The sequence below is a fragment of the Scatophagus argus genome, chromosome 14 (genome assembly GCF_020382885.2).
Source record: "Scatophagus argus isolate fScaArg1 chromosome 14, fScaArg1.pri, whole genome shotgun sequence".
NCBI lineage: Eukaryota > Metazoa > Chordata > Actinopteri > Scatophagidae > Scatophagus > Scatophagus argus.
The window spans coordinates 13,189,862-13,214,168 of record NC_058506.1 but is presented as its reverse complement, the minus strand read 5'-3'; the positions used below and the strand labels follow the sequence as shown (position 1 = coordinate 13,214,168).

At 41.4% G+C, this 24,307-nt stretch overlaps 1 protein-coding gene and 1 long non-coding RNA gene across 2 annotated transcripts; one reads left to right on the top strand and one right to left on the bottom strand.

Moving 5' to 3' along the window:
* The first annotated feature begins 398 nt into the window (after nt 1–398).
* On the top strand, nt 399–23,612 carry pds5b (PDS5 cohesin associated factor B). Its single transcript, XM_046411626.1, has 35 exons — nt 399–548; nt 5,748–5,875; nt 6,301–6,504; nt 6,927–7,013; nt 7,896–7,993; nt 9,010–9,136; nt 9,435–9,515; nt 10,056–10,196; nt 11,068–11,183; nt 11,539–11,633; nt 11,837–11,982; nt 12,762–12,913; nt 13,935–14,048; nt 14,221–14,302; nt 14,399–14,447; nt 14,601–14,740; nt 15,641–15,756; nt 15,871–15,976; nt 16,405–16,565; nt 16,743–16,866; nt 16,959–17,117; nt 17,302–17,370; nt 17,601–17,737; nt 17,844–17,967; nt 18,100–18,304; nt 18,592–18,706; nt 18,920–19,052; nt 19,172–19,291; nt 19,710–19,772; nt 19,864–20,009; nt 20,216–20,288; nt 21,072–21,490; nt 21,645–21,725; nt 22,544–22,640; nt 22,790–23,612. Exons 2-35 carry the CDS (start codon nt 5,768–5,770, stop codon nt 22,820–22,822), a joined length of 4,221 nt encoding a protein of 1,406 aa, XP_046267582.1. The 5' UTR covers nt 399–548; nt 5,748–5,767; the 3' UTR covers nt 22,823–23,612.
* LOC124071158 lies at nt 12,608–15,768 on the bottom strand. The gene is made up of 4 exons (XR_006845299.1): nt 15,633–15,768; nt 14,862–14,903; nt 12,980–13,168; nt 12,608–12,818 (listed from the first exon to the last, which is right to left on the bottom strand). It is a non-coding gene; the product is annotated as an uncharacterized LOC124071158 (long non-coding RNA).
* Nucleotides 23,613–24,307: the final 695 nt, after the last annotated feature.

Genomic DNA, 24,307 nt, shown 5'->3' with positions numbered 1-24,307 from the left:
TCCTTTTTGTATCACGACAATCAGATTACATTGATGTATTTACTCGGTACAAGGCAACTAATGTTTCATAACGCTTTTCTCATTTTAAGATATCAAACTTTGTAACAGGTTACAACCATCTTAGGATACTAATCCACATTCTCGGCAGCACTGTGTAAACAAAACACTCTGCTATGTTACTCTCCATCAATCAACTTTTCCATTTTCTGTGATATTTTTCATACAAACGTTATTACTATTAGTAGCCTGTAATCTGTACTGGACCAGCTACTATCCACTAAGTAAAAACTATGTGTTGGACATTCAATAACCTTTAAAAAAATCTTTAAAATCTGAATTTGTAATTGTTTACATTGAGTGAGAGGACAATACGAGCATTGGAAGGACACAGCAGATCTAAAAGGATTTGCCCCATAGGTGGCGCTACGCACTCATTGATGGTTTGTACCCATGGGCTCTGAATCCATACATATTGGCGCCATTTTGGAGCTAGGAGGGGGAAGAGAGCTGCAGAGGAGGACACGATTGATCACAATTCACCGTAACAGGTAAGAAAATGCACAAATAAGCAAATCCTTTTGATCAAAATGTAGCAATAATTTAATGTGATGCTGTGAAAAATGAGGTACAACCCAGAATGTGTCTGCGGGATAGCCAGGTTTCCAGCGATAATAGGTGGAGCGCAGCCCGCCTTGCTCGCCTGTGTTCTCGGCAGCCGTGTCCGATTCGCAGCGCTGGTTGACCTGGTCCTGCGGCGCAAAATGGTTAGCTAGTGAAATATTAGGACATTTACCAAGCTCTTTGTACCAGCAGCACGAACAAACAGTGACTCCTCTTGGTTGTATGAGTGGGGTCGGTCTATCAATATCAGTAAGTAGCCGGGTGGTTTGTTCAGTGCAACGTTACTATCTGTCACTGAGATTGCTGCTGCTAACGTTAGCTCGGTTACGCTATCCTGTGTAGTCGCTAGCGGGATGTGCATACCAGCTAGCTAGCAGCTGCTAACTAGATTAGCCATGGTCAGCGTAACAGCAGCGAGGCATTCTGACTATACCGTAGTCCCTGGCCTTGACATGCCGTTGTACCATAACAATAAGCACCTCTATTCATAAAATGTTTCCTTTTCTGTCCTCTCTCTAATGCTAACTCACATTAAGTTAACTGTGTAAATAATAACTAACGCTGATAGTATCCCGGAGGCTGTCCCAGCGTAAAATTATTTTCGTTCTCATTATTGTGCGCTAATGTTACTTGTTCAAGGCTTATTGCTCTATCTCACGACGAGATTCTGTCTCTTTGCGTATATAGTATATTTAGTGGCTGACTGGCTGCCTAACTGATCATTTTATCAGATATCAAATGAATAGCTTTTACTGATGAGGACTCTGCATGACTGAAAGCGGCGTACGGTCTAGCGCACACATATTGTCATAAATGTAAGGTTAGCTAACAACAAAAGGCTTTGAGTGAAAGAGTAGCGGTTGCAGGAACCCCGAAGAGGGGGGACACTGCATGTTATTTTACCGTGTTAGGACAGTCACCTCCACAGAGCCGCAGTGCATTTGTACTTGACAGCAATCAGGCTGTGACTATTGAATGTTGTGTCCGTCAAAATTGCAGATAGGTGAATCGATCACAGGTTCTAAGAAGTCTTCGAATTATCTGATTATATAACTATGTAATAAAGGTTGTGGTTAATAGAGAGTAGTTTCATTGGGATTTGCTACCAGACTACACCAGGTCAGTACTGTTCCAGATAAGTTTGCTGAAAAGTCGAATTGGAATTTAATGTATGTGCACAGATTTCCTTGACTGTTATCTGTTTATAATGACTTTGCACAAACCCACATGGCCCAGTGTTTCATCAGGGACTGCTTTGCAGCAGTTCCGGTTGAACGTTAGTTTTAGGGATCAACCCATACTGATATCAGTCCTATATTGACTCAAGCTGCTGGATCAGGTATCGGTAATAATTTGGCAAATTTGCTTCATTCACTGCTATGTTTATGTCTTACTAGCCTATTTGAACTAAATATTTATAAAAAATGATAAGTGCAAATTAGTGCCTAAATTGTTGCTTAATTATTAATTTTAACCATGACTATCTATTAAGTACATTTATATTTAGGCATTTATTTGTTGCATTTTGTTTTACATAGTTAGGAAAACAAGGTGCCTGATGTTGCCCTCCACATAAAACAATGATCTCAGGCTCTTTCACACAGTGAGGCATACAGCTTATTAAACAAACACTGGAGTCGGTACTCCAAATCAGCAGCAGGTATCCAAATCCGGGTATTGGATTGGAACTGAAACAGTTGATTTTTGCTCTTGGTAATTTGTCCCATTTAGAGATCTAGTGTGGCCTGCAGTCATTCATCTTTATTTTTCCCAACTAAAAAAAACTGAGCAAAATTGTTTTTGGCCAAATTCTTGCTTTGCAAAGCCTCAATGGTTTGCTTGTGTTGAATGGATACAGAGGAGGGACTCCACCACCTGATGACCTTAGTCACAATTCGGCAGTGTTGTGTGTTTGTAGATGTCATGCCATATTGGCTGTCCTTTCTGTGTGGCTTGTTAAGGCTTACCTCACTGTCTCATTCTCATAACCTTTGGGCTAATTTCAGTCCCTCCTTCTCTGCTTCATCGTTGTTCCTGGGCAGCTTTCACTGGGAGACAGAATCCGTTTAGAAAATGTCTATTTTGTCTAATTTCATCTGGGCAAAACGAAACTCTTTGACAGCTTGTCCTTGTTCAGCTGGTTTCCCTCACTTTGTGTTTGTGTGAGAGCACCCATGTGGAGGTCACTGAGTTCACCCCTTACAACCAACTGGTGTCCAGTCCTCCCTCTGCTTGCTGACAGTCACTCTCTTCACGATGATCACCCACAGGGTTAAAACAAAGGATTCCTGTGTCAAGGTTCAGATTAGGGTAGGGGAAGTGCTCTGAGTCTTCATATTTCTGCTGGCAGCTGTGTGAAAGGACCAGAGAGGGCAGAGCAGAAGCAGAGGTCAAGAAGCCTTGTGGGGGGAGGGGGGTATCCCATGTTCAAGAAGTTTAGTGTAGTAGGGCAAAGCTTGTTGTGATTATTTACTGTTGCTTCTTATTCAAACTGGAAGATTCCCTGGTGATTGGTACCTAGACAGACCTGCCCCCACAGGTTGAGAAATACTCTAGTCTGATTGGACTCTGTGGTGTTAGTGTGTTGTAGAGAGAGAGAAAGAGAGAGAGAGATGGCCTCAAATTTGGCAGCAGCTGTGGGGTGGAAAAGAAGGTCAGAATGGAGCAATTTGGCAGACTGCCAGTGTCCAGTGTGTGGGTTTGGCCCTGCTTGTGTATGCGTGTGCATGTGTGTGTGTATGTGTGTGTTTATAAAAGCTCAAGTACAGCTGCAGAAAATGGTTTGGTTGTTATTCAAAACTCACTTTCGCAGTCTGGTCTCTAAATCAAACCCAGCAAGTGCTTCTTTTTTTGTCAGGCAGCAGACCCACTGACCCAGACTGCTTCATAATAATTGATTCCCTTCAGTGATAAAAGCAGCTTAAGTTGTTGTTGTATTTATAGAATGAAAGTTATTATTATTATTCATCTAAAGCATTTGACAACTGTATTCAGTGACATTTTTTCTGTTTGCTTCTATTTATTTATTTTAAGATTGTGTAAACTTGTTTAGCTGACTCCCCTGGCAGAAGAGGCTGCTGTGAAATGACATATTGGAGCAGTGCAGGAGAACAAAACAGCAGTGACAAATTTTTTGGTGTGTACCACATTTCAGACAGTTTTCATATTTTACCAGTGGAAGCAGGTAGTATGGCAGACACTGTGAAAATGCGACAAAACTGACCCTGCGGCAAGTTCTGTCTTGCCAGTATTAATCTGAAATCCAGACAGGAAACTGGGAAAGGACTATCTGTCCAATATTCCATTCATCTGTCATAGGGGTATGTCAGAATCCACTTAAGTTATCAGCTTTGCGTGGAGAAGTCATGGATTTCACATAAGCTTGTTGGCTTTCCTATGAAAATCACACCAATTGACCTGTTTGCAGCGTTATACTATGACATGACATGGAGCATGTCAGTTGTTTGAAATAAAGTCCATTGCAAGGATTACACAAGCTTGTGTGAACAAGGTGTGCAAAGGTTCTTATTCAACTACTGAGGATGGCAGTGTTATAGTAGGATAATAAAAACTAAAAAGTAAAGCGTATGCGGTTACTCATTTATCAAAATTGCTGCGGATTAACTTGGCAACTCGATCAATCGACTAACTGTTGTGGCTCTAAAGTGAGGGGTATCTCTGAATTTTTTGACATGGCAGTGTCATGGGAGTTTTTAGTTTTTCTGTTAAATGAAAAGTTAATTGAAATCACAGTGTAGACAATTGCAGTATCCAAATTGGAGGAAGCCAAATTTTTCATAAACTTAAAATGTGTCACAACATACCATTATGACAGGAGGAGAGGCATGGGTGCAAGTACAGGTGGTCTTGCCAACTTCCAAGACCGAGGGAGCCAAGACTTGGCATCTCAGCTGCAGACATGCAAGCATGTTCAAAGAAACTAAAAGAGTGACAGGTTAGCTCATGTGGTAGACAACATGATTACATGGCCCTCAAATTTAAGGCGGATGTGTGATTTAACTCTTTGCTCACTGTTGCTGTTTGATGAGGCAGTTAAGGGCAGTGATACCTGTTTGATCTGGCTTTGGCCTTTTAGCTGCAGCAAACATTTCTACGAGTAAACATGATTTTCACAGTGGTGGAGTTAACTTGTGGTAATCATGTCATGCACATTTTTAGTTTTTATTTCTGTTACTAGGAAATGTGTGTTCCTCAGAGTGCATTGAGTCATTTATTTTTCGGTTGATATAGACATTTTCATCACAAATTCATTGCTTTTCTCATGTTTTAGATTTTGACCGCAGTGTCATTTCAGTATTGGTATCCAGAAACACTACTTCATTCTGTTATACTCAACTCCTGGCAGAGAACTCCGCTCGCCTTCCTGTAACTGATACATTAATTTATTAAATGCTTTAGAGAGTTCCTGAATCCACACTTTACACGATAAAGTATCAAGTCATTCTTTTTTAGATTTCTGACTAAGGAGGCGTGTAGGATGTAAGATGTAGGAGGGAAAAATGAATCAGATGTTTAGTTGCCTGCTTTTCTACCTTTTTAAGAGCTTCAGTGGACCAAACGCAGCATCAAGGTGAGGCAGGTCAGTTTGGTAGCCCTTGCTTAAAGAGCACTTAATGTGCCGCATGAGTGATCTGGCCATGAAGAGTGCACTAAAATGAAAATCAATGCACATTTTGTGTCATGAATGGCCCAGGCGTGAGTTTGGGTGTAATCCTTGACATGCTTATGGCTGCTGTAATGAAATGTGGAGCACAATGGTGACAGCAGCTCCCAGCGAAAAGTCAGCCTGCTCTCTGAATGCAGCAATGTCATCTTACATTCAGTCTGTGGAAAGCTATTACTGCGCTGTGAATACTTTGTTGAATATTTCAGAGGGCTCTGTGACAGACGTGTTTTGAAAGCTTTGCAGTGGGGATAAGATTTGCGTTGAGTTCCAAACAGTTAACAACGTAATTGTTTTAGATTTAGATAGATAGATGTTTAGATAGAGGGTCTGCCGTTTTTTTAAACATTTTTTATGTTTTTTTTTTTTTTTAAGTGTTAAGTCTCACGTTCTTTCCTGCTCTGCTCCTAATTTATCACAAACACACTTTCTCTTTCCTCAGGCAGTGAAGAGCTAAAGAGGATGGCTCACTCTAAAGCTCGAGTCACAGATGGGAAGGTGACCTACCCCCCGGGGGTTAAGGAGATCTCAGACAAAATCTCCAAAGAGGAAATGGTGCGCAGGCTCAAGGTCAGTGTCTTTCTCCCCTCCTGCTCCAACCACATCTGCACTGTTTACTCTGTGGTCACTCCCAGATTAGGGAGGAAATTGTCAGACTTGACAGTATAACACTGTCACATTTCTGAATACATAAAGCTATCATAATTTCTTTTAAAACAGATGTTTTTTCGTGTTGTTATTGGAGATGTGTAGTAGTATTTGTTTAATGTTAAAATTGAGACTTGTGTTCTGATTGATATTGATCTAACCTCTGTGTGAATTAATAATTAATTACTACTGTTGAATTATTGAGAGATTTATTATTCATAGTTTGATTTTTGACTTTAAAACTCGTTGTGTTGGAATGTTCACACACTTCACCTTGCATTTAGTCAACCCAGCCGCTAACCTCATGTACCTTCTCTCTCATTCATTATTCCCCACCCCTCTTCCAGATGGTTGTGAAGACCTTTATGGACATGGACCAGGACTCTGAGGAAGAGAAGGAGCTGTATCTGAACCTGGCCCTCCATCTGGCCTCCGACTTCTTCCTTAAACACCCAGACAAGGACGTGCGTCTGCTGGTTGCCTGCTGTCTGGCAGACATATTCAGGATTTATGCCCCCGAGGCACCCTACACCTCCCCAGATAAACTCAAGGTACATTGATGAACATTTTGCTTTCGGGCATTAAAAAAAAATAAAATTACACTTTGCTCCACCAGAATTACTCAGCAATTACGCAGCTCTCTGGGGCGTTTACTTAATAATAACTGACAAATTGATTTGTGCTTTTGTTCACCAGCCTTTTTTGAATTTTGGTCTGAAAGTTGTGCAGTATTTGGCTGGGAGACTTGACATGACTCACACTTTATAGATCTTATAAATACAGGCTGTTGTAGACAGTGTGTGGGAAGGTATCTCTTGTTTATCACTGTGGACATTTAGCTAGCAAACATCACTAGGTTTGTTAGGTTTTGGCTCTTAATTGTTGTATTATAACTTTGCTGCCCTTGTCACATCTTGGTTTTGCTGACGACTGTGTAGAGCATTTATTGTGTGTATTTCTCTCTCTACTCCAGGACATTTTCATGTTCATCACAAGACAGCTGAAAGGACTGGAGGACACTAAAAGTGCTCAGTTCAACAGATACTTCTACCTGCTCGAGGTATGTGACCTTGCTGTGTGTGGATCAGTGTTGGGTTGGTGTTTGTTCAATCCAGTACTGAATCTTTTCTTTGAGTCTGAATCTTTCAGAATTTTGCATCAAATCTCATTAGGTTTGGCTTTCAGCAATGTGGATGCTTACTTTCACAATATATCTGTAGTATCTACTCCTCTTTTCTGTTGTTATGTAAATATTCAAACTGTGATATTGGGATCTGGGCTGTGCCTTTCAGGTGGAATGAGCACAACAGCATTTTTCTCAACAAAAATTAATCGGTGTTCAAAATGAAGAGAACCATGCATGTGCAAGGAGTGTGGGACGAGTAGGCTCAAAATGTGTCGTCGCACTGCAAATTTTTGTGGCACATGTGTGACCAAAACAGTTACATCCTGGAGCCCTGATGTTAATTCACTCTCACAGATCTCATAGCTTAACATCAAACAGCAGACAGACACAGTGAGTGACGAGCTGATGAACATGTGGCGCAATTAGCAACTTAAGAGAGACCGATTTTTTTTTTTGTTCAGGAGTTGGTAGGGACCAAAAACAGAGCTACAAATGGATGAATGTTGGACTTGCATTCTGGCAACGTGGCCAGAAATGAGACTTCAGATCAACACTGATGTTGTTCTGAAACTGTTGGAAGTGTCAGTGAGCAAGTTTGCCATATAAACTTAGGAGGTAAAGATAGTGATGTATACACAACTTGTTTTCCGTTCTTCCCAAGTGACCAAAAAGTCAGTTATTGCATCTATAAAGGAATATAGAAGATTAAAAAAACAACCAATAAACAAACATAGCTCTCCTTCACCCCCTTTATTGCACCCTCTTCCTGTTGGCATCTGCATTGTCACTAAAATCCTGCTTCCTCTTTTTGTTCAGAACATAGCATGGGTGAAGTCCTACAATATTTGCTTTGAGCTTGAAGACAGCAATGAGATTTTCACTCAGCTTTACAGAACACTCTTCCAGGTCATCAAGTAAGTCCATATATCAAAACCCACCTAGATGTAACATTTGTGTGCCTTTATTCATCTGTGTGTGTGTGTGTGTGTGTATGTGTACATGTGTGTACTCTCAAGTTGTATTTTTCCACATTCTTTCCTCACACTTAAATCTGTCTCTGCTGCCACATCATGAAAATGCACAGTAGAAGTCCAGTTGCTTCTGTTTTATTGCTCTCCTCTCCTCTCCTTGCCTCTCTTCTCTTTTCTCCTCTCCTTCCTCACACCCCACTTTCAATTTCACTCTGCTGTACACAACCTTGAGGGCTGAATTCTGCAGTACAGAATTTGGCTCTTTGCCACTGGAACAAATTGTAGTTGTGTGTGTGTCAAGGTTGTGCCAGCAGAATGTTTTTTTTTTATTTTATTACTATTACATAGGACGAACCCAGAGAGCCCTGTTTTCCATTTGAAATATTTGTATGAGCTAGATGGTGCAGGGGAATGTGCTCTGTCTGTCTGTCTGTCTGTCTGTGTGTGTGTGTGTGTGTGTGTGTGTGTGTGTGTGTGTGTGTGTGTGTGTGTGTGTGTGTGTGTAAGTGACACTTCGAGCGAATGGAAGGTAATGAGACTGGTAATGCCTGGAAGCGTTGAGAACAGCAGTCACTGAGATACAAATCTAGGTAATAAGCTTTACTTCCCGCTGTCATGCAGTTCAGTATGAGCAAGTACACCCACCGTCTGTGTGATCAGAGCATCGCAGTCTGTTTTTGTGAGGCTGGTTTGTTTTCAAAATGAGCGATCCACCAAATGAAAGATTCTTCAAAATGCCTGCTGCCAGCAAAGCAAAGCTCAGCCATGTTGTACTGCAAAAGTACATATTCTTCTGCTCAGTGTTTGATGTGCACACTCTTAAAAGTTGCATAGGAATATGTGATGTCTTAATTTAAACCCAAGTTGCTGCCTCAGTAGGAACCAGTGCTTAATATTATGTTTATGTTATGCCATGATGTCATAACTGACCTTTGTCCCTTTTTGCCTTTTTCCTCTAGCAACGGTCACAATCAGAAGGTGCACATGCATATGGTGGACCTGATGAGCTCCATCATCTGTGAGGGAGACACCGTATCGCAGGAGCTGTTGGACACCGTGCTGGTCAACTTGGTGCCCGCACACAAAGTATGTGCACGATCACGAAAGAAGCAGCACACAGCCATGCATACACACATGTGAATGTTGATATAAGTAGAGATAGATCAGTAACGGACACACTGGAGTTGATATTGTCAGTAGACTGAGGCAAGTACAATTTTCCATACCCTGTAATTCACTGAGACCCCTGCAGGTGAGAAGAGGTAAGGCAGCTTAATAGTATATGGATGTTTATCTGCCAGCCATCCTAATGGGGGTCTTACTTGTACTTTTTCTGTTGTGGCTTTATGTTGTGTGACCATCAGTTGTTTTTCTGTCTGTCTAGAATTTGAATAAACAAGCATATGACCTGGCCAAAGCTCTGCTGAAGAGGACTGCTCAGGCAATCGAACCCTACATCACCAATGTAAGGCTGAATCTTGATGCACTCCTGTTGAGTTTTGTCTTACATTTTATATTTCCTGTCATGGTCATAAAATTTAGAACTTTTCAGAGCAGAGGAGAAACAGTGCAAATGGTATTATAGTATGCTGTATACTAGTTTCAAAGTTTGTCTCATAGCTGACTGAGGAGAAGCATGATGTTTAACAATACCAGAGTATTTGAACCATTCCAGAAACATTTGATTCAAAAAAGGTGATGCATTGTCTGCATACAGCTTCAATATAGTAAATTCAGATTTAATTGAGGCTGTTGACATACTAGGTTTTGAAATTGTCCCACAACCGGAAGGCAGGATTGCTCAGAGCACACGTGTGCTCCAGGAAAAGAATGAATCCCTACCAGCTCCAGAGAGTGAGGTCAAAGGTCCTCCTGTCCCCTGCCAGCTAATGTTATCTGCCTCTACGTATGTCAGAAAAGTCGCAGTTTGAATTTCAGGACCGTATTAGATCTCCTTTTGGATTATCAGTAACCATTAGTCCTTGCTCCCTGTCTTCTTCTTTAGTTCTTCAACCAGGTGCTGATGCTGGGAAAGACCTCAGTCAGTGATCTGTCTGAACACGTTTTTGACCTCATCTTGGAGCTTTACAACATAGACAGCCACCTACTGCTGTCAGTGCTGCCGCAGCTCGAGTTTAAGCTTAAGGTATCAAAAAACACTCTTTCGGTGAAACATTTAAGCACCAAACCTCTTTGTGGATTTTCAGTTTGTCATGCTCACAGCTGACTGTGCCTAAATGGAGTGTTTAGCGTCTAAGATTTGTCACATCATGTTGTTAAGCATAGTTGTTTTGTGCAGCACACCTTTACTGGGACTTTTGCCAGTTAATTAAATTTTTGTTGTAATATTAATAGCAGAGATGGAAGCAGCAACTGTGTTTGTAGTTATACCGGTATGATGAGTTAATCCACATGCTCGACTAAAAACCCAAATTCTCATACCCATTACCCACAGAACTGCACATTTTGGCTTTCTCTGCCGGTTTGTTGATTCCTATTAGAAAGATAAAGCAGTCAGCCAGTCAGCATAATGTTGCCTCTGCAGTGTCTCATAAAGGCATCCTGCTGATGGATAACGCTCATTAACCGTTCAGAGGGAGCGTAGATCACTGCTGTCTCCTCAAAATAATAGCTGTGATAAAATCTCTCCCCCCCCACAGTCTCTCTCTCTCTCTCACACACTCTCACACTCACTCTCTCCCTCCCTCCCCCCTTCTCCCCTCCCCCTCCCCCCATTCTTTGTCTCACCCCACACCCCACTCTTCTCGTCTTCATTTTTCCTCACTTGTTTTTTTCCCCCTGATGCTTTTTTTTCCCTTTCATCCTCCCTCCTTCCTACTTCTTATCTTCATTTGTTTTTACTGCTGATTGTCGCTACCGTTTCCTTTTCTTCCTGGCTCGTTCCAAAACAAGATTAATGCCAATGTAGTGCATGTAAATGACTTGGCGTGTCTGTCCATACGACATAGCCAAATTCTGTGCATCATTTCTCTCGCCTTCGCTCTGTCTCTTTGCAGAGTAATGATAATGATGAGAGGCTGCAGGTGGTGAAGCTGCTGGCTAAGATGTTTGGAGCCAAGGACTCAGAGTTGGCTGCGCAGAACAAGCCTCTCTGGCAGTGTTACCTGGGCCGGTAGGTTTCAGTGTTGAGGCTTTGGCATCCACAGATCCTTGAAAAACCTGAAAAAGTCTTGAAATACTTGATACTATCACAGTGTTGGTGTATACTTCTTTTATTTTTTATTTATTCGTTTGACATGTGAATATTGTTGGTATATCTTGTATGATATATTTAGTTTGAAACCACCTTGTTTGCGAGATCTGTCTTTTGAGTTACAAGTCTGCCTGACAAGTGTTAAATTTGGCTTCCTGAGACAAACATTATGTGCACACAGTAGATTGCAGCTGGATTATTTGTTTTTGCCTAAATGACATTACGGGTGTGCTGTGTGTCTGCTGACATTGACATTCATTTCTTTTGCCAAAAGGTTTAATGACATCCATGTGCCTATCAGACTGGAGTGTGTAAAATTTGCCAGTCATTGTCTCATGAACCACCCAGACCTGGCCAAAGACCTCACAGGTAAATCAGCTGAAATGTTTATCAGCGGTTGAGTTATTTTGCCTTTATATGGACACTTGGGCCACCTACAAGCTTTTAATAACCCGCAAGCTTATTCTCGTTTGTTACCAGTGTGTAATTTGGAAGAAATGAAGTGTTTTCTCTGTGTTAGAGGTGGAAGATTCTCTCACATTCCACTCATTTGTTTCTGTTTTCTTTCCCAGAATACTTGAGAGTTAGATCACATGACCCAGAGGAGGCCATACGACATGATGTCATCGTCTCTATAGTAACCGCTGCCAAGAAAGACTTGTCTCTAGTCAATGATGCCTTGCTCAATTTTGTAAAGGAGAGAACTTTGGACAAGAGAGTAAGTGGCCAAATTGTGTGCGTATCCTCTTGCTGTTCAGTGTGTTGTATGAAGTGATGAGTGATATCATACACCCTATGGACAGAAGTATCCGGACACGCCTCTTAATGGGGGTTGGGCTCGGCCCCTTACTTCCAGTGAAGGGAAATCTTAATGCTTCAGCATACCAAGACATTTTGGACAATGCTATGCTTCCAAATTTGTGACAACACTTTGCAGAAGGCCCTTTTCTATTGCAGCATGACTGTGCCCCAGTGCACAAAGCAAAGTCCATAAAGACATGATTGGATGAGTTTGGTGTGGAAGAACTTGACTGGCCCACACAGAACTCTGACCTCAACCCCATCCAACACCTTTGGGACGAACTGGAATGGAGATTGCGAGGCAGGACTTTTCGTCCATCATCAGTGCCAGACCTCTTTATTGCTTTACTAAATGAATGTCCAATATTAGACAGAGCAGAAGCTGTCATAGCTACAAAGCTGTCTATGTGTTTAGAATGCAGTTTCATTAAAGTCCCTGTTAATGACCCAATACTTAAGTCTATATATTTTCAGCCTCTGTAGCTTCTTTTTCTTCTCTTTTTAATTAATTTTATTGCAATTCATTTACATTACAACAGGAACAAAAAAATATTATACACTACAACAAAGACAGGACAAAAACAAACAAAAATAACAAGACCAAACCACAGAACAAAGTAGCTTCCTCTTTTTCCATTGAACAAGTTACGATTGGCATCGCTTCTCCCTTAATCCTTTTCTGTACTTTTTCATCAGTGGCGTGTACGTAAGGAGGCCATGATGGGCCTGGCATCGATCTACAGGAAGTACTCACTGCAGGGAGAGGGAGGGAGGGAAGCCTCTAAACAGATTTCCTGGATCAAAGACAAGCTGCTCCATATCTACTATCAGAACAGCATTGATGACAGGTATGTGTTAAAAACAATGTAGGAAAAGCAGAATGGCTTTATGAATTTCAGCTAAGTCTTACATACCTGTGGGCAGATGTTTTTAAAAGAGGGAGCATTTAAGTCTGCTTCCTTGAAGATGCTGATGAGACTCACTGGTATTTGCTTGAATCATTTGCTCCTCAGGTGCTCAACCACCGCTTCAGTGTGGGCCTCAGGCTCCTGGCAGTGTGCCTCTGGATTCCTCCTCTTAATGTTGTCTGAATTTGTTTTGGTCTGTGGATAACCAGCCAAATATTTCCAATTACTATTAATAATTACATCACGTTGAGATATTTTACAGCAAACTTTTGCGATGTGCCCAGCGCTCTTCACTCATCTCAAACGCAGACAGTAAAATCGTGTTGTTGTTTTTTTTCCTTCAGAATACAAAGTGCCAAGTCTACTCTCTACTAGTTTGAAAATCATGCAAGGAAAGAAATGACAGAAGTGATCCCAATTTGACCAACTGCAGTAGCTTGAGGGTACCATATTTTTTAAGTGGAAACTTTGGTGTGTTATTATTTTTCACATGCACAACACGGAGAGCCTACCATCCCCTTGTGGGGGTGGTTGAAAGTCATTCTGTAAAATGTCACTAGCTGAAGCAGAAAGCAGATGAGCCATGTGGAGGCCATGTGGGCACCTCAGGGAGAAAAGCCTAAATGACAAAACTGCATGAAACATCACAGTCTCAGATTTAAGTGCAGAGCAGTGTCTGAGGGTATAGTTGTCCTTCGAATCACTCTGCTGCAGAGGGGCGACTCAGCTGCCAATTTGTCGAGTCTGCATTGTAACAGGCAGTTCCTGTAGAAGTGGATGTGTGCAGCTTTAAGAAAGCCAAAACTTTAAACACTTGTGCAGGGTGGTCAAATTCTCCCTTAAAAGCAAATATTCTCCTTAAATAAATAATATTTATTTAAGGAGAATGTTAAATAAATATTATCTATTTAAGGAGAATATTTGTTTTTTGAATAAATAATATTTCCCTGTATGTGCACAGGTTGCTGGTGGAGCGGGTTTTTGCCCAGTATATGGTTCCTCACAATCTGGAAACCACAGAGAGAATGAAGTGTCTTTACTATCTGTACGCCACCCTGGACACTAATGCTGTCAAGTAAGTCTCTCTTGCCCATCGGATATCAGTGACGGTTACTAGACATGACTTACCATTTTTAAGATGGTATCAAATTTGAACTGTGTGGAACAAATGCTTCTGAAGAAAGGCCTTTGTTTATTTCTATGACATCACAGAGATTTTTTATGTTTTCCTCCTCTTTGGCCCTCAGAGCTTTGAATGAGATGTGGAAGTGTCAGAATCTGCTGAGACACCATGTCAAAGACCTGCTGGACTTAGTCAAAAAACCTAAGGTAACTCTGAGTGAAGCACACTGTAAAATGCTGATGGGTTAACAACCCCTCGTCTTGTGTTTCTAAACGCTTTTAAACTTTTTTTATGTGTTGTAGTCTGAAGCATCAAGCAAGGCCGTCTTCGCCAAAGTCATGGTGATCACAAGTAAGGGACCTTACACGTTACATCAGCTCAACAAATGGCGTTTGTTTCTGGAAAGATAATTCTTGTTGTTAGGATGAAAGTAGATGAGAGAAGAACCACCCTTGTTTCAAATCTATGCTTTGCAAACATCAGCTTTCAATTCTGTGTGTCTAGGGAACCTGCCAGACCCGGGCAAGGCTCAGGACTTTGTGAAGAAGCTGGCTCAGGTCCTGGATGATGACGAGCGCATCAGAGATCAGTTGGAAACCCTGGTCAGCCCCTCCTGCTCCTGCAAGCAAGCTGAAGTCTGTGTGGTGAGTGTTGACATTTCTGTCCACAGACCACAGTGTCCTCGAGTTGTCCCTCCTCCAACTTTGTTTTTTATTTTAATTTACATCAGTATAAAATGTGAATTATGCTGCAGTAGTTTCTTACCTGAGTTTAATCTCTATTGAATTGTGTAGACGAGAAAGGTAGCTGTAAGAGAGAGAGAGAGAGAGAGCAGTGTTACAGAATTACAAAAAAAGTTATGACAGAGAGGAAGACTTTTCTGTTCTCTCTCTCTCTCTGGCTGCATCACTTAAATTTTCAGATTTATTTTACTATTGAACCCTTAATGACCATCCTGAGTGTGAGGACTGCTCTCCCCGCCAGCAGTAAATCTGCTGATAATCTTTGCATCAGTTCATCATTTAATGTTATTACAGAGCAAATTCTGCTGCCAGTTTTATAATATCAGACTTAAACAGAGAACAAATGCAAGAACATACTGCTGTTCAAATTATTATAGTAAGAGTTTATGTCTTCTAGACCATTTGCACCCCATCGTTTTTATAGACTCATCTGATATGAGAAGATAGATCTCCTCAACACCTTAAAATAGTCTTTTTCACACCGTTTCCTGGTTTATTACACTGATTTTGTGAGATAATACGTTAATTGCAGGGGTGTTAAAAGGTCATCATCACCAGGGGGATTTTTTAAAATGTAAAGCCAGCATGCATGTCTGAAAGCAGTTAAATTTTTATAGTAAACAGGAGTTTAACACTAGGTAAAGTATCACTGACTGTGCGTGTGGTTTTACAGTATTAGTTAGGCTCATAGAATCTTACTGTCTAAAAATTACAGTGTGAGATGGTAAGATTGTCACTTTTTTTAACTTGAATATCAATATTTGAATACTTTTGTAAATTGTTTGTTTGTCACCTTCTCAGCGAGACATCACAAAAAAGCTCGGCAGCCCCAAACAGCCCAGTAATCCATTCTTGGAAATGGTGAAGTTCCTGCTGGAGAGAATCGCTCCTGTACACATTGACACGGAGTCCATCAGGTACTGTGTGTGCGTGTGTGAGTGAGAGAGGGAACAATCTTTCAAGTCATTTCAAGACTACAGATGCCACTGATGCAGTATTTGACCTTTTTTTTTTATCTCCTCATCTATCAGTGCTTTGATAAAACAGGTTAACAAATCTATAGATGGGACAGCTGATGATGAAGAGGAGGGAGTCCCAACTGAAGAGGCCATCAGAGCAGGACTGGAACTCCTGAAGGTAAAAACAACAAACAAACCCAAAAACAATGTGAAACCCAAACATCTGAATATCTGCTTCTGTCTACTAAATATGGTAATGAATACTAGGTTATCATTTCATTATTTCATTTCAGTGGTTCAGGAATGTGCAGTGCCTGTAGGGGGGGGGGGAATCTAATTATTGGTTCAAAATCCCTATCTGTTGTGCTGCTGTGTGAATTGCTGCCTGCAGCTCAACTAATGAGAAAATAAATATATCATTTTGCTCTCTTTTTGTTAAAAAAAAAAACAGCAGCATTGATTACAGTAATAAAATCTCTCAAATATTTCCACTGAGTTTATGTTCAAACAATCCTAATTTACTTATAATGTAGTCGACACTTAATGAAGATTTCAGTGATTATTTTTGAGTATAACCACAGCTCCTTTGTTTTTCATCCCACGCAGGTGCTGTCGTTCACACACCCGGTGTCCTTCCACTCTGCCGAGACGTTCGAGTCCCTGCTGGGTTGTCTGAAGATGGATGACGAGAAAGTCGCGGAGGCTGCGTTGCAGATCTTCAAGAACACGGGCAGCAAGATGGAAGAGAGTTTCCCTCACATCAAATCGTAGGTTTCATTGTCTGCTTGATGCTTTTGTTTGTTCTTTAGCTTTCAGCAGAACATATACATATAAACGCTGTGCTCATTCATATCTTGGACTAAAATGCTTGCTCTGAACTTGCTGACTATCCATGACATGCGTTCTGCAGTTTGTAATGTTGCTCTCCTACTTGCTCCCCCAAGTGTTCTGCTGCCGGTACTACAGGCCAAAGCCAAGAGAGGCCCCCCTCGCCAGGCCAAGTATGCCATCCACTGCATCAACGCCATGTTCTCCAACCGAGATACACACTTTGCTCAAATCTTTGAGGTCAGTCGGTCCTCTTTGCGTTTTATACTTTCCTACACATAAAAGGAAAAATATTGAAAAAAAATATATGTCATGTGTTTGTGTCTCTCCAGCCTCTGCACAAAAGCTTGGACCCTGCTAACCTGGAGCAGCTCATCACTCCTTTGACCACCCTGGGTCACCTGGCTCAGCTGGCCCCAGAACAGTTTGCTGCGCCGCTCAAATCTCTAGTCGCCAACTTCATTGTGAAGGATCTGCTCATGAACGACAGGGTACACACATCGTTCACATATGCCTCATGTTGAGACGCAGGGTCCCTTTGTTTTTCAGCGAGTGTCAAGTTTTTGTTTTTAAGAACTAAAATGCACATTAATAGCTTGTTTGCTTTCCCGGATTTTTCTGCTGTGTGTCTGTTCAAGAAGAAAGTCCAAACAATAATATACATGTTGTCTGTAGATCCCAGGAAAGAAGACAACAAAACTTTGGGTTCCTGATGATGAAGTGTCCCCGGAGACTCTGGCCAAGGTTAGCACTGAACCCTTGTGTATCTCTTCTAAAAGACATACATGAGGGTTCAGATGTTCAGTCTACTGTTGGATGATTTTATCCATATTTATTGTCATGTTACTTATGATATCATCACAATTGTTCACCTTAACAAGTAAAAAAACAGAGTCTGATTCTGAATATCATAACTCCAGTGATGCACTTTGTGCTCCCCATGAGTGATTTTTGAGCCTCCACCCTCTATTCAGATCCAGGGCATAAAGCTGATGGTGAGGTGGTTACTAGGAGTCAAGAACAACCAGAGCAAATCAGGCAACTCCACCTTGAGGATGCTGACTGCTATTCTACACAGTGATGGAGACCTAACTGAGCAGGGCAAGATGGGGTAAGCAACAAAGCCTGTACTTTGTTTTTCATCAGACAAACCTAAGCTCCTGCGAGTGTCAACCTCTTGAGCCTCTTTTTATTCTCTGTATCTTGTCAACATCCAGTAAACCAGACATGTCAAGGTTGCGGCTAGCAGCGGCGTGCGCCCTGCTGAAACTGGCACAGGAGCCCTGCTATCACGAAATCATCACATTAGAGCAATACCAGCTGTGTGCTCTCGTCATCAATGTAAGAACCGCTACGAAGCTGTATGATTTACACCATCTCTTCTTCCCCTCCCTGTATTTCTCATTTCATCATCCATTTCCTCCTCTTAATCAGTGTCCCTGTTTTCTGTGCATCTTTCTCTTCGCTCTCAAGGATGAGTGTTACCAGGTGCGACAGTGTTTTGCCCAGAAGCTACACCGGGGCCTGTGCCGCCTACGTCTGCCTTTAGAATACATGGCAGTGTTTGCTTTGTGTGCCAAGGACCCCGTTAAGGAGAGAAGGGCTCACGCTCGCCAGTGCCTGGTGAAAAACGTCAACATCCGCAGAGAGTACCTCAAACAGCACGCCGCCATCAGTGGTAAAGAAACTGAACAAAATCTGACAATTTTCCAATGAAATCTCATCTTTTATGTTTTTTTTCCCTCAAAAGCAGCTACAAAAGTCTGTAGCCTGAAACTTAAGCACAGTGTATATCTAATGAGAATATTTATAAGGTAGGGACAAAAAGAAGTGATGTGACTGTGAAGGAGAACTTGAAAAGACAGTGAAACTAATGAGATGTTTTGCTTTCCACCCAGCAGTAATCGTTAGGACTGTCACGATGAGGTAACACTGCTATAATATTTGCTTTGCGTGTGCCAACAGACAAGCTGTTCTCTCTGCTGCCGGAGTATGTGGTGCCCTACACCATCCACCTGCTGGCACACGACCCAGACTATGTCAAAGTACAGGACATCGAGCAGCTCAAAGATATCAAAGAGTGAGTGGTGAATGGAAAAGCTGTTGCTTACTGAGAACGTTGATTATAAAAGACTTAAGAGAAATATGCTTATGTTATTGCCATTACTCATAAATTGCGTCCGCAGTATCCAAAGAACCTTAAGGTCTACGTTCACGAACTTAAAAGGAAAATCCTACACAGATGTGGTTAAAGTCCTACATGCTGATGTCAAACTTGCCTTCCTTTGTCCAGGGCTCTGTGGTTTGTTCTTGAGATTATCATGGCGAAGAATGAGAACAACAGCCACGCCTTCATCAGGAAAATGGTGGAAAATATCAAACAGACAAAAGATGCACAGGCCCCTAACGATTCCAAAACCAACGAGGTACACGTCACATCTGCAAGTTCATGTACACTAAATGTAACCCAGTAAGGACAGTATATGTTCAGTCACTGCTCTAACTGCCATCCATTTGACCAGAATTTTGTATCCTCCCTGTCCAGAAACTCTACACTGTTTGTGATGTAGCCATGCACATTATCATGTCAAAGAGCACCACCTACAGCCTGGAGTCCCCGAAAGACCCCGTGCTGCCCTCAAGCTTCTTCACCAAACCTGACAAGGTTGGCGTCTTTTCCAGAAAATCTAAAATATTTAATCTCTACTGAAGCAGTTTCTTTTGTGTTCTTTTTTTGTTGTTTAACAGTAGCAACAACTGAGCTGCAAACAATATCTGCTAAACCTTTTCTTCGACTTTGTAAATGATGTGTCAAGTGGAACATTCCCTCTTTGAAAAGGTCTTAATTAAAGATACAGATGACTTGTATTTTCCTGGTTGTGGTAACTGGTAAGCAACTTTTTATTGTAAGCAGCAGCAGTTTTTTTGTGTTAACACTTGTTTGAAGGGTAATTGTCGACATAGCTGGCACACATTTTTGACTAATCCGATTGTTCGGCAGGAGAAAAACTTCTCCTTTCTTCTCATAATCCTCAGCCCTACACCAACAAATGCACTAACGTCACACTGCTCTCTGTTTGCAGAATTTCAGCAATACAAAAAATTATCTCCCACCAGAGATGAAATCATTCTTCACACCAGGAAAGGTAAGTTCTGAAGTAGTCATGTTGGCCATTCATTCTCAGTTCTCGTGTTTTGTTGTCAAACTGAAACTCTCCTCACTTCTCGCTCTTTAAGCCCAAGTCGGCTAACGTTTTGGGTGCAGTAAACAAGCCTCTGTCGACGGCGGGGAAGCAGCTCCAGAGCAAAGCTTCTCGCATGGAGACTGCCAGCAACGACGACTCCTCGTCCAACCCAAGCTCCCCACAGCGCAGCAAGGCCAGGTACGAGACATGCAATGAAACGTTCCTGATGTCAACGAGCCTTTCCCCTCCTGAACGTGGCATACGCATGCCATATGAATGGCAAATACTGAAAACGGAACAGAGTGAAGATGTTCACTAACTGCACAGGACCACAAAGAGTGATGGCTTTTGTGTCTTGTCACTTGTATATAAAATAGTAACTGTTAATAAAACATGCGTTTCAGACATGACAGCACGGAAATGGATCACAGTGAAAATGAGGACATCACCCTAAAGAGAGCAGACAGCACGGATAAGGTATTAAAGCTTCTTTTATATACTCATATTATATATACTGTGAGATGAGTCTGGTTTTTGTAATACAGAAATTAGAACTTAGAATTGATTTTTTTTGTGTATTTTGTCGTAGTGAAAATGAATATCTGACAATTATTATTATTGACGGTATATGACAGTGTTTTGAAAAGAGCAACTGCGATGCCAATAGGATAAGCAGGGAAAAAATAAAACAACTTTTGTGTTCTTAATGGCAAATATGGAGCAAACTGGAGTATTATAGGTAATGAAAAACTAACATGTTTTATAGTTTGACAGCACAAATACACATAAAGCATTATGTGGAATGACACCGTAGTTTAGGACAGACAGAAACAGGCGTGTTGCTGGGATGCAGTTAAGCGTTGCACTCATAAACCCTTGTGTCCCTGTGTTTTGATTCTGCTGTGCAAACACCTGCTGGACTGAAGTCAAGATAAGATTGGCAAGAACACCTTGTGTAAACTATCGCTGATAACAGCTTTGAGAACTACTTCAAACATTATTTCGTTGATTTAGATGCTGTCTTCTATCCAAAAAAAACATGAATGCTGCATTTAAAATGTTTCACAGGAATTTACCAGTTACTACAAATATTTTACAACATGTTAGTCACTTTGATTTATATAGATGGTGGGGTTTAAGCAGTTTATCTTCACCAAAAGCAATGCTGGAAACCAGCCATGCAGTTGACAAAAAAAAAGTTCAAAGAAACCAGAAAGAAGCCTCTCAGCCTTTGCCAACCATTTCTTCTTTTTTTAACAGGATATTGAAAAGCCCCGGGGTCGCAAACGTGGCGTGACCTCCAGTGACGACCAGGACAGCAAGCCCAAGCGTGGACGCAAGAAGGCAGTGGCCAACACAGCAGCAGCAGCCGAGTCAGAGGACCAGTGGGACGAGGACAATCGGCCAGAGGACGAACAGAACAGCCCGCCGAAAAAGGGACGCAGAGGTCGACCTCCAAAATCTGCCACTCCCAGTCAGGACACGCCCTCCAAGGGAAAGAGAGGACGAAAGAAGGCAGCTCCTCCTCCAGAGGATGATGATGAGGAAGAAGAGGAAGAGGAGAGGGGGGAGGAGGAAGCAGCAGAGGATGAGGAGGACGAGGATGACAGGAGCAGTGAAAATATGGAGTTGAAGACCAAGGGAGGAAGGCAAGCCAGGGCGCCGCGACGATCACAAGGGTAAGAAGCAGAAATAAAAACCTGCCCATATGCAGACAGAGAAGTTGGATCAGCCCCAGTAATAACATCTGCTGCTGGCACTGAGAACTCTGTCAGCAAGACTCATTTTTGACTCAAACTATGGTGTCGTTTGCATTTTGTCTTTGTTCAACAGCCCAGAGTCAGCAGAGTCCACACCACAGAAGAGGAGGGGACGTCCACCCAAATCAGCTCAGCCAGCTGCCAAGAAACCAGCGTAAGATGCACACACACACACACACACACACAACTTTGTGATCTTCCAGGCTTTTGCATAAACTCCAGTGCACATTTTCTTCAGTTTTCCTCTATGTGTGGAGGGATTTGTTTCTTTGGGTAAAGCGATTGCTGTGGATCAGCCCGGTTTAATCATTCTTAAGAAAAGAAATATCTTGGCAAATGAGAAACTTTCCAAATTTATCAAAAATGCCAGAAAATTTCCAGCAAGTGAAATTTTCATTACCTTGAAAGAAAAAAATAAATAAATGTTCATATATACGTTTATAAAACTTGCATATATTTTTCATATGCAGCATATTCTCATGGTCTTAGCAGTGATGCTACAACTGTGTTTACTGTTTCATTTCTTTTATTTAAATTTTGGTCACTTTTGTTGCTTTTCAAAATATGCATGACTGCACACACAGTTTTCATATTATGCAAGCAGTTGATTCCCCTCTGTTGCAGGAATGATTACAAATGAGTATGTTGCCTCAGTCATGTCCGTTCTACTTTGTGCACAAGTTATGGAAGTGACAAATTAATTTGGTTCATCATTAAGTGAGCAGTTTAAAGCATTACTGTATCTTACCAGCCAGTGTGGTGTGTGTGTGTGTGTGTAACATAGTGATTTATCTACCAGAGATACTTATTACAAGCATTTGGCACCAGCAATAGTGATATTTTGAGCAAGAAAATTCTCTTCGGTGGGTGGAGGTAGTGATATGCTTTTGTTATGTTTCTACATTTGCGGATGCCTCCGTGTTGTAAGCTGCAGCACTCTGATTCGCTGTGTGTCCCCTCTGTGGTTTCCAGGCGTGGTGGGCGATCAAAGGCAGCTGCTGCTAAAGACGACTCTGAAGAGGAAGATGAAGAGGAGGAAGAGGAGCAGGAGGACGAGCCAACACCGAAGGTACTGAAAGTGGCATGTTAATCGTATCTGGGAATTTTGGGTTGTGGACTAATTAAAGAAGTGTGGAGGAATTTATGAGTTCAGTTTCCTGTCCAGAGTTTTTACGCTACTTTTTTTTGTTTTTTTTGTTTGTCCTCCATCTCCTCTAGGGTCGCAAGAAGGCAGCAGGACGAAGAAGATGAGCTAAAAAAATGATGGAGGACAAAGGAAAACGGCGTGTCTGCTCTCAGAGTCGTGGAGGAATGACGTAGGAAAGAAAATATGGACATTGAACTTTTTAAACTTTTCATACGCCGATGCTCCTACTGTTACACAGATTCACACACTTGCATATACCACATGCATACTACATCAGTACGTCCGTATCATCAGCTGTGGGTAGTTGCATTGTGATGATGTTCACCACATTAAGTAGAAATAATTTTAACAGGAAAACAAAAAAAAAAGGATCACTCTTGTAAATAGTCTCTTATGTCTGTTTCATGTTCTGTTGTTGTGTTTTGATGCTGACTGGGGGGATGCTGTAAAGCCTTTACCCGCTGATATTATTATTAAAGTGCTCCCATAAAGAGATATCGCTTATCAATCATTCCCTCTGTGTCACACTTTTTAAAACTGAAAGAGATTTAACCATCATCTTTTTTGTTTTGTTTTTTTTTGTGATGTGTCATTTTACTTTGAAAGAAAACATGCGTTTTTGTTTACAGTTCTGTATATTAATAATGTTTTTTTTGTTTTTTTTTACAATGTATTGAAAAATTAAAAAAAAAAAACGTCAAGACACCTGTCCAAATGTAAAGTTGCCTCTGGAAAAAGATTGTAGTTTGCATCTCATTTTTCGGTTTGTATTTCCTGGTAGACAGAAGTCATGAGCAGCTGTGGTTGTAGTGTTTGTCACTGCTGATTAACTTGGCCTCACATCCACCCAGTCAGATCCTCTGTTGTATCAATATAATTCTCTATAAAACCTGACATGCTCCATTTCTTTTCATTTCACTTACGGATGAAATGTTTGCTTTTAATGACATCATCAACTGTGATGCCTTCAGGCGTTATAGAAACCAGGTGGAAGAACTGAAAGTGAAGATGATTGATCCTGTTTAGGACACACGTTTACTAACTTGTCTATAATTGGGCCCTTTGTTATCCTACCGTACATACACTGAATCCGAAACGTCGTCTTGCTCACATCCTGCTTGAAATGTCCGTAGTACGATATTTCGAGTAAAACTCATCTGTCGGCACTCTCTTAGTGGATCAGTCCATGTGATGTCTTCACAGGGGATTATGGGTCAGAATAAATAAATATATATATATATATATATATATAAACATGCTAGTCTACATACTGCAAAATCCGACTGGATGCAGTAGGAATTTTATATTTTTGGCATACTGCGTTTGACATGCTATGTATTGGGTATACTAAACGTTTTCAGACGATTAAGTAAGGGCTTGTCTTTGTTTCTGCGTCAACTTTATTACACCGTGCCCACAGCAAAATGCCATACGTAACAAACAACTAATCTTGATTTTTGTGGTTACACAGTTAACATTAGCTCCAACCTCTTCGTCCCAGCGTCACTGTTGCTGTCTTTACCCGTAAGCTAGCCAGCTAGTTAAGTAACGGCGCATTAATTTAGAAACTGCAAACAAACGCCTACTTC

Bases quoted from the DNA above. Each gene is read 5' to 3' on its own strand.
- pds5b (XM_046411626.1), top strand. From the start codon at position 5,768: ATGGCTCACTCTAAAGCTCGAGTCACAGATGGGAAGGTGACCTACCCC. The intron at 11,983-12,761 runs GTAAGTGGCCAA...CTTTTTCATCAG, and splicing joins AGAGAACTTTGGACAAGAGA to TGGCGTGTACGTAAGGAGGC. The intron at 14,049-14,220 runs GTAAGTCTCTCT...TTTGGCCCTCAG, and splicing joins CTGGACACTAATGCTGTCAA to AGCTTTGAATGAGATGTGGA.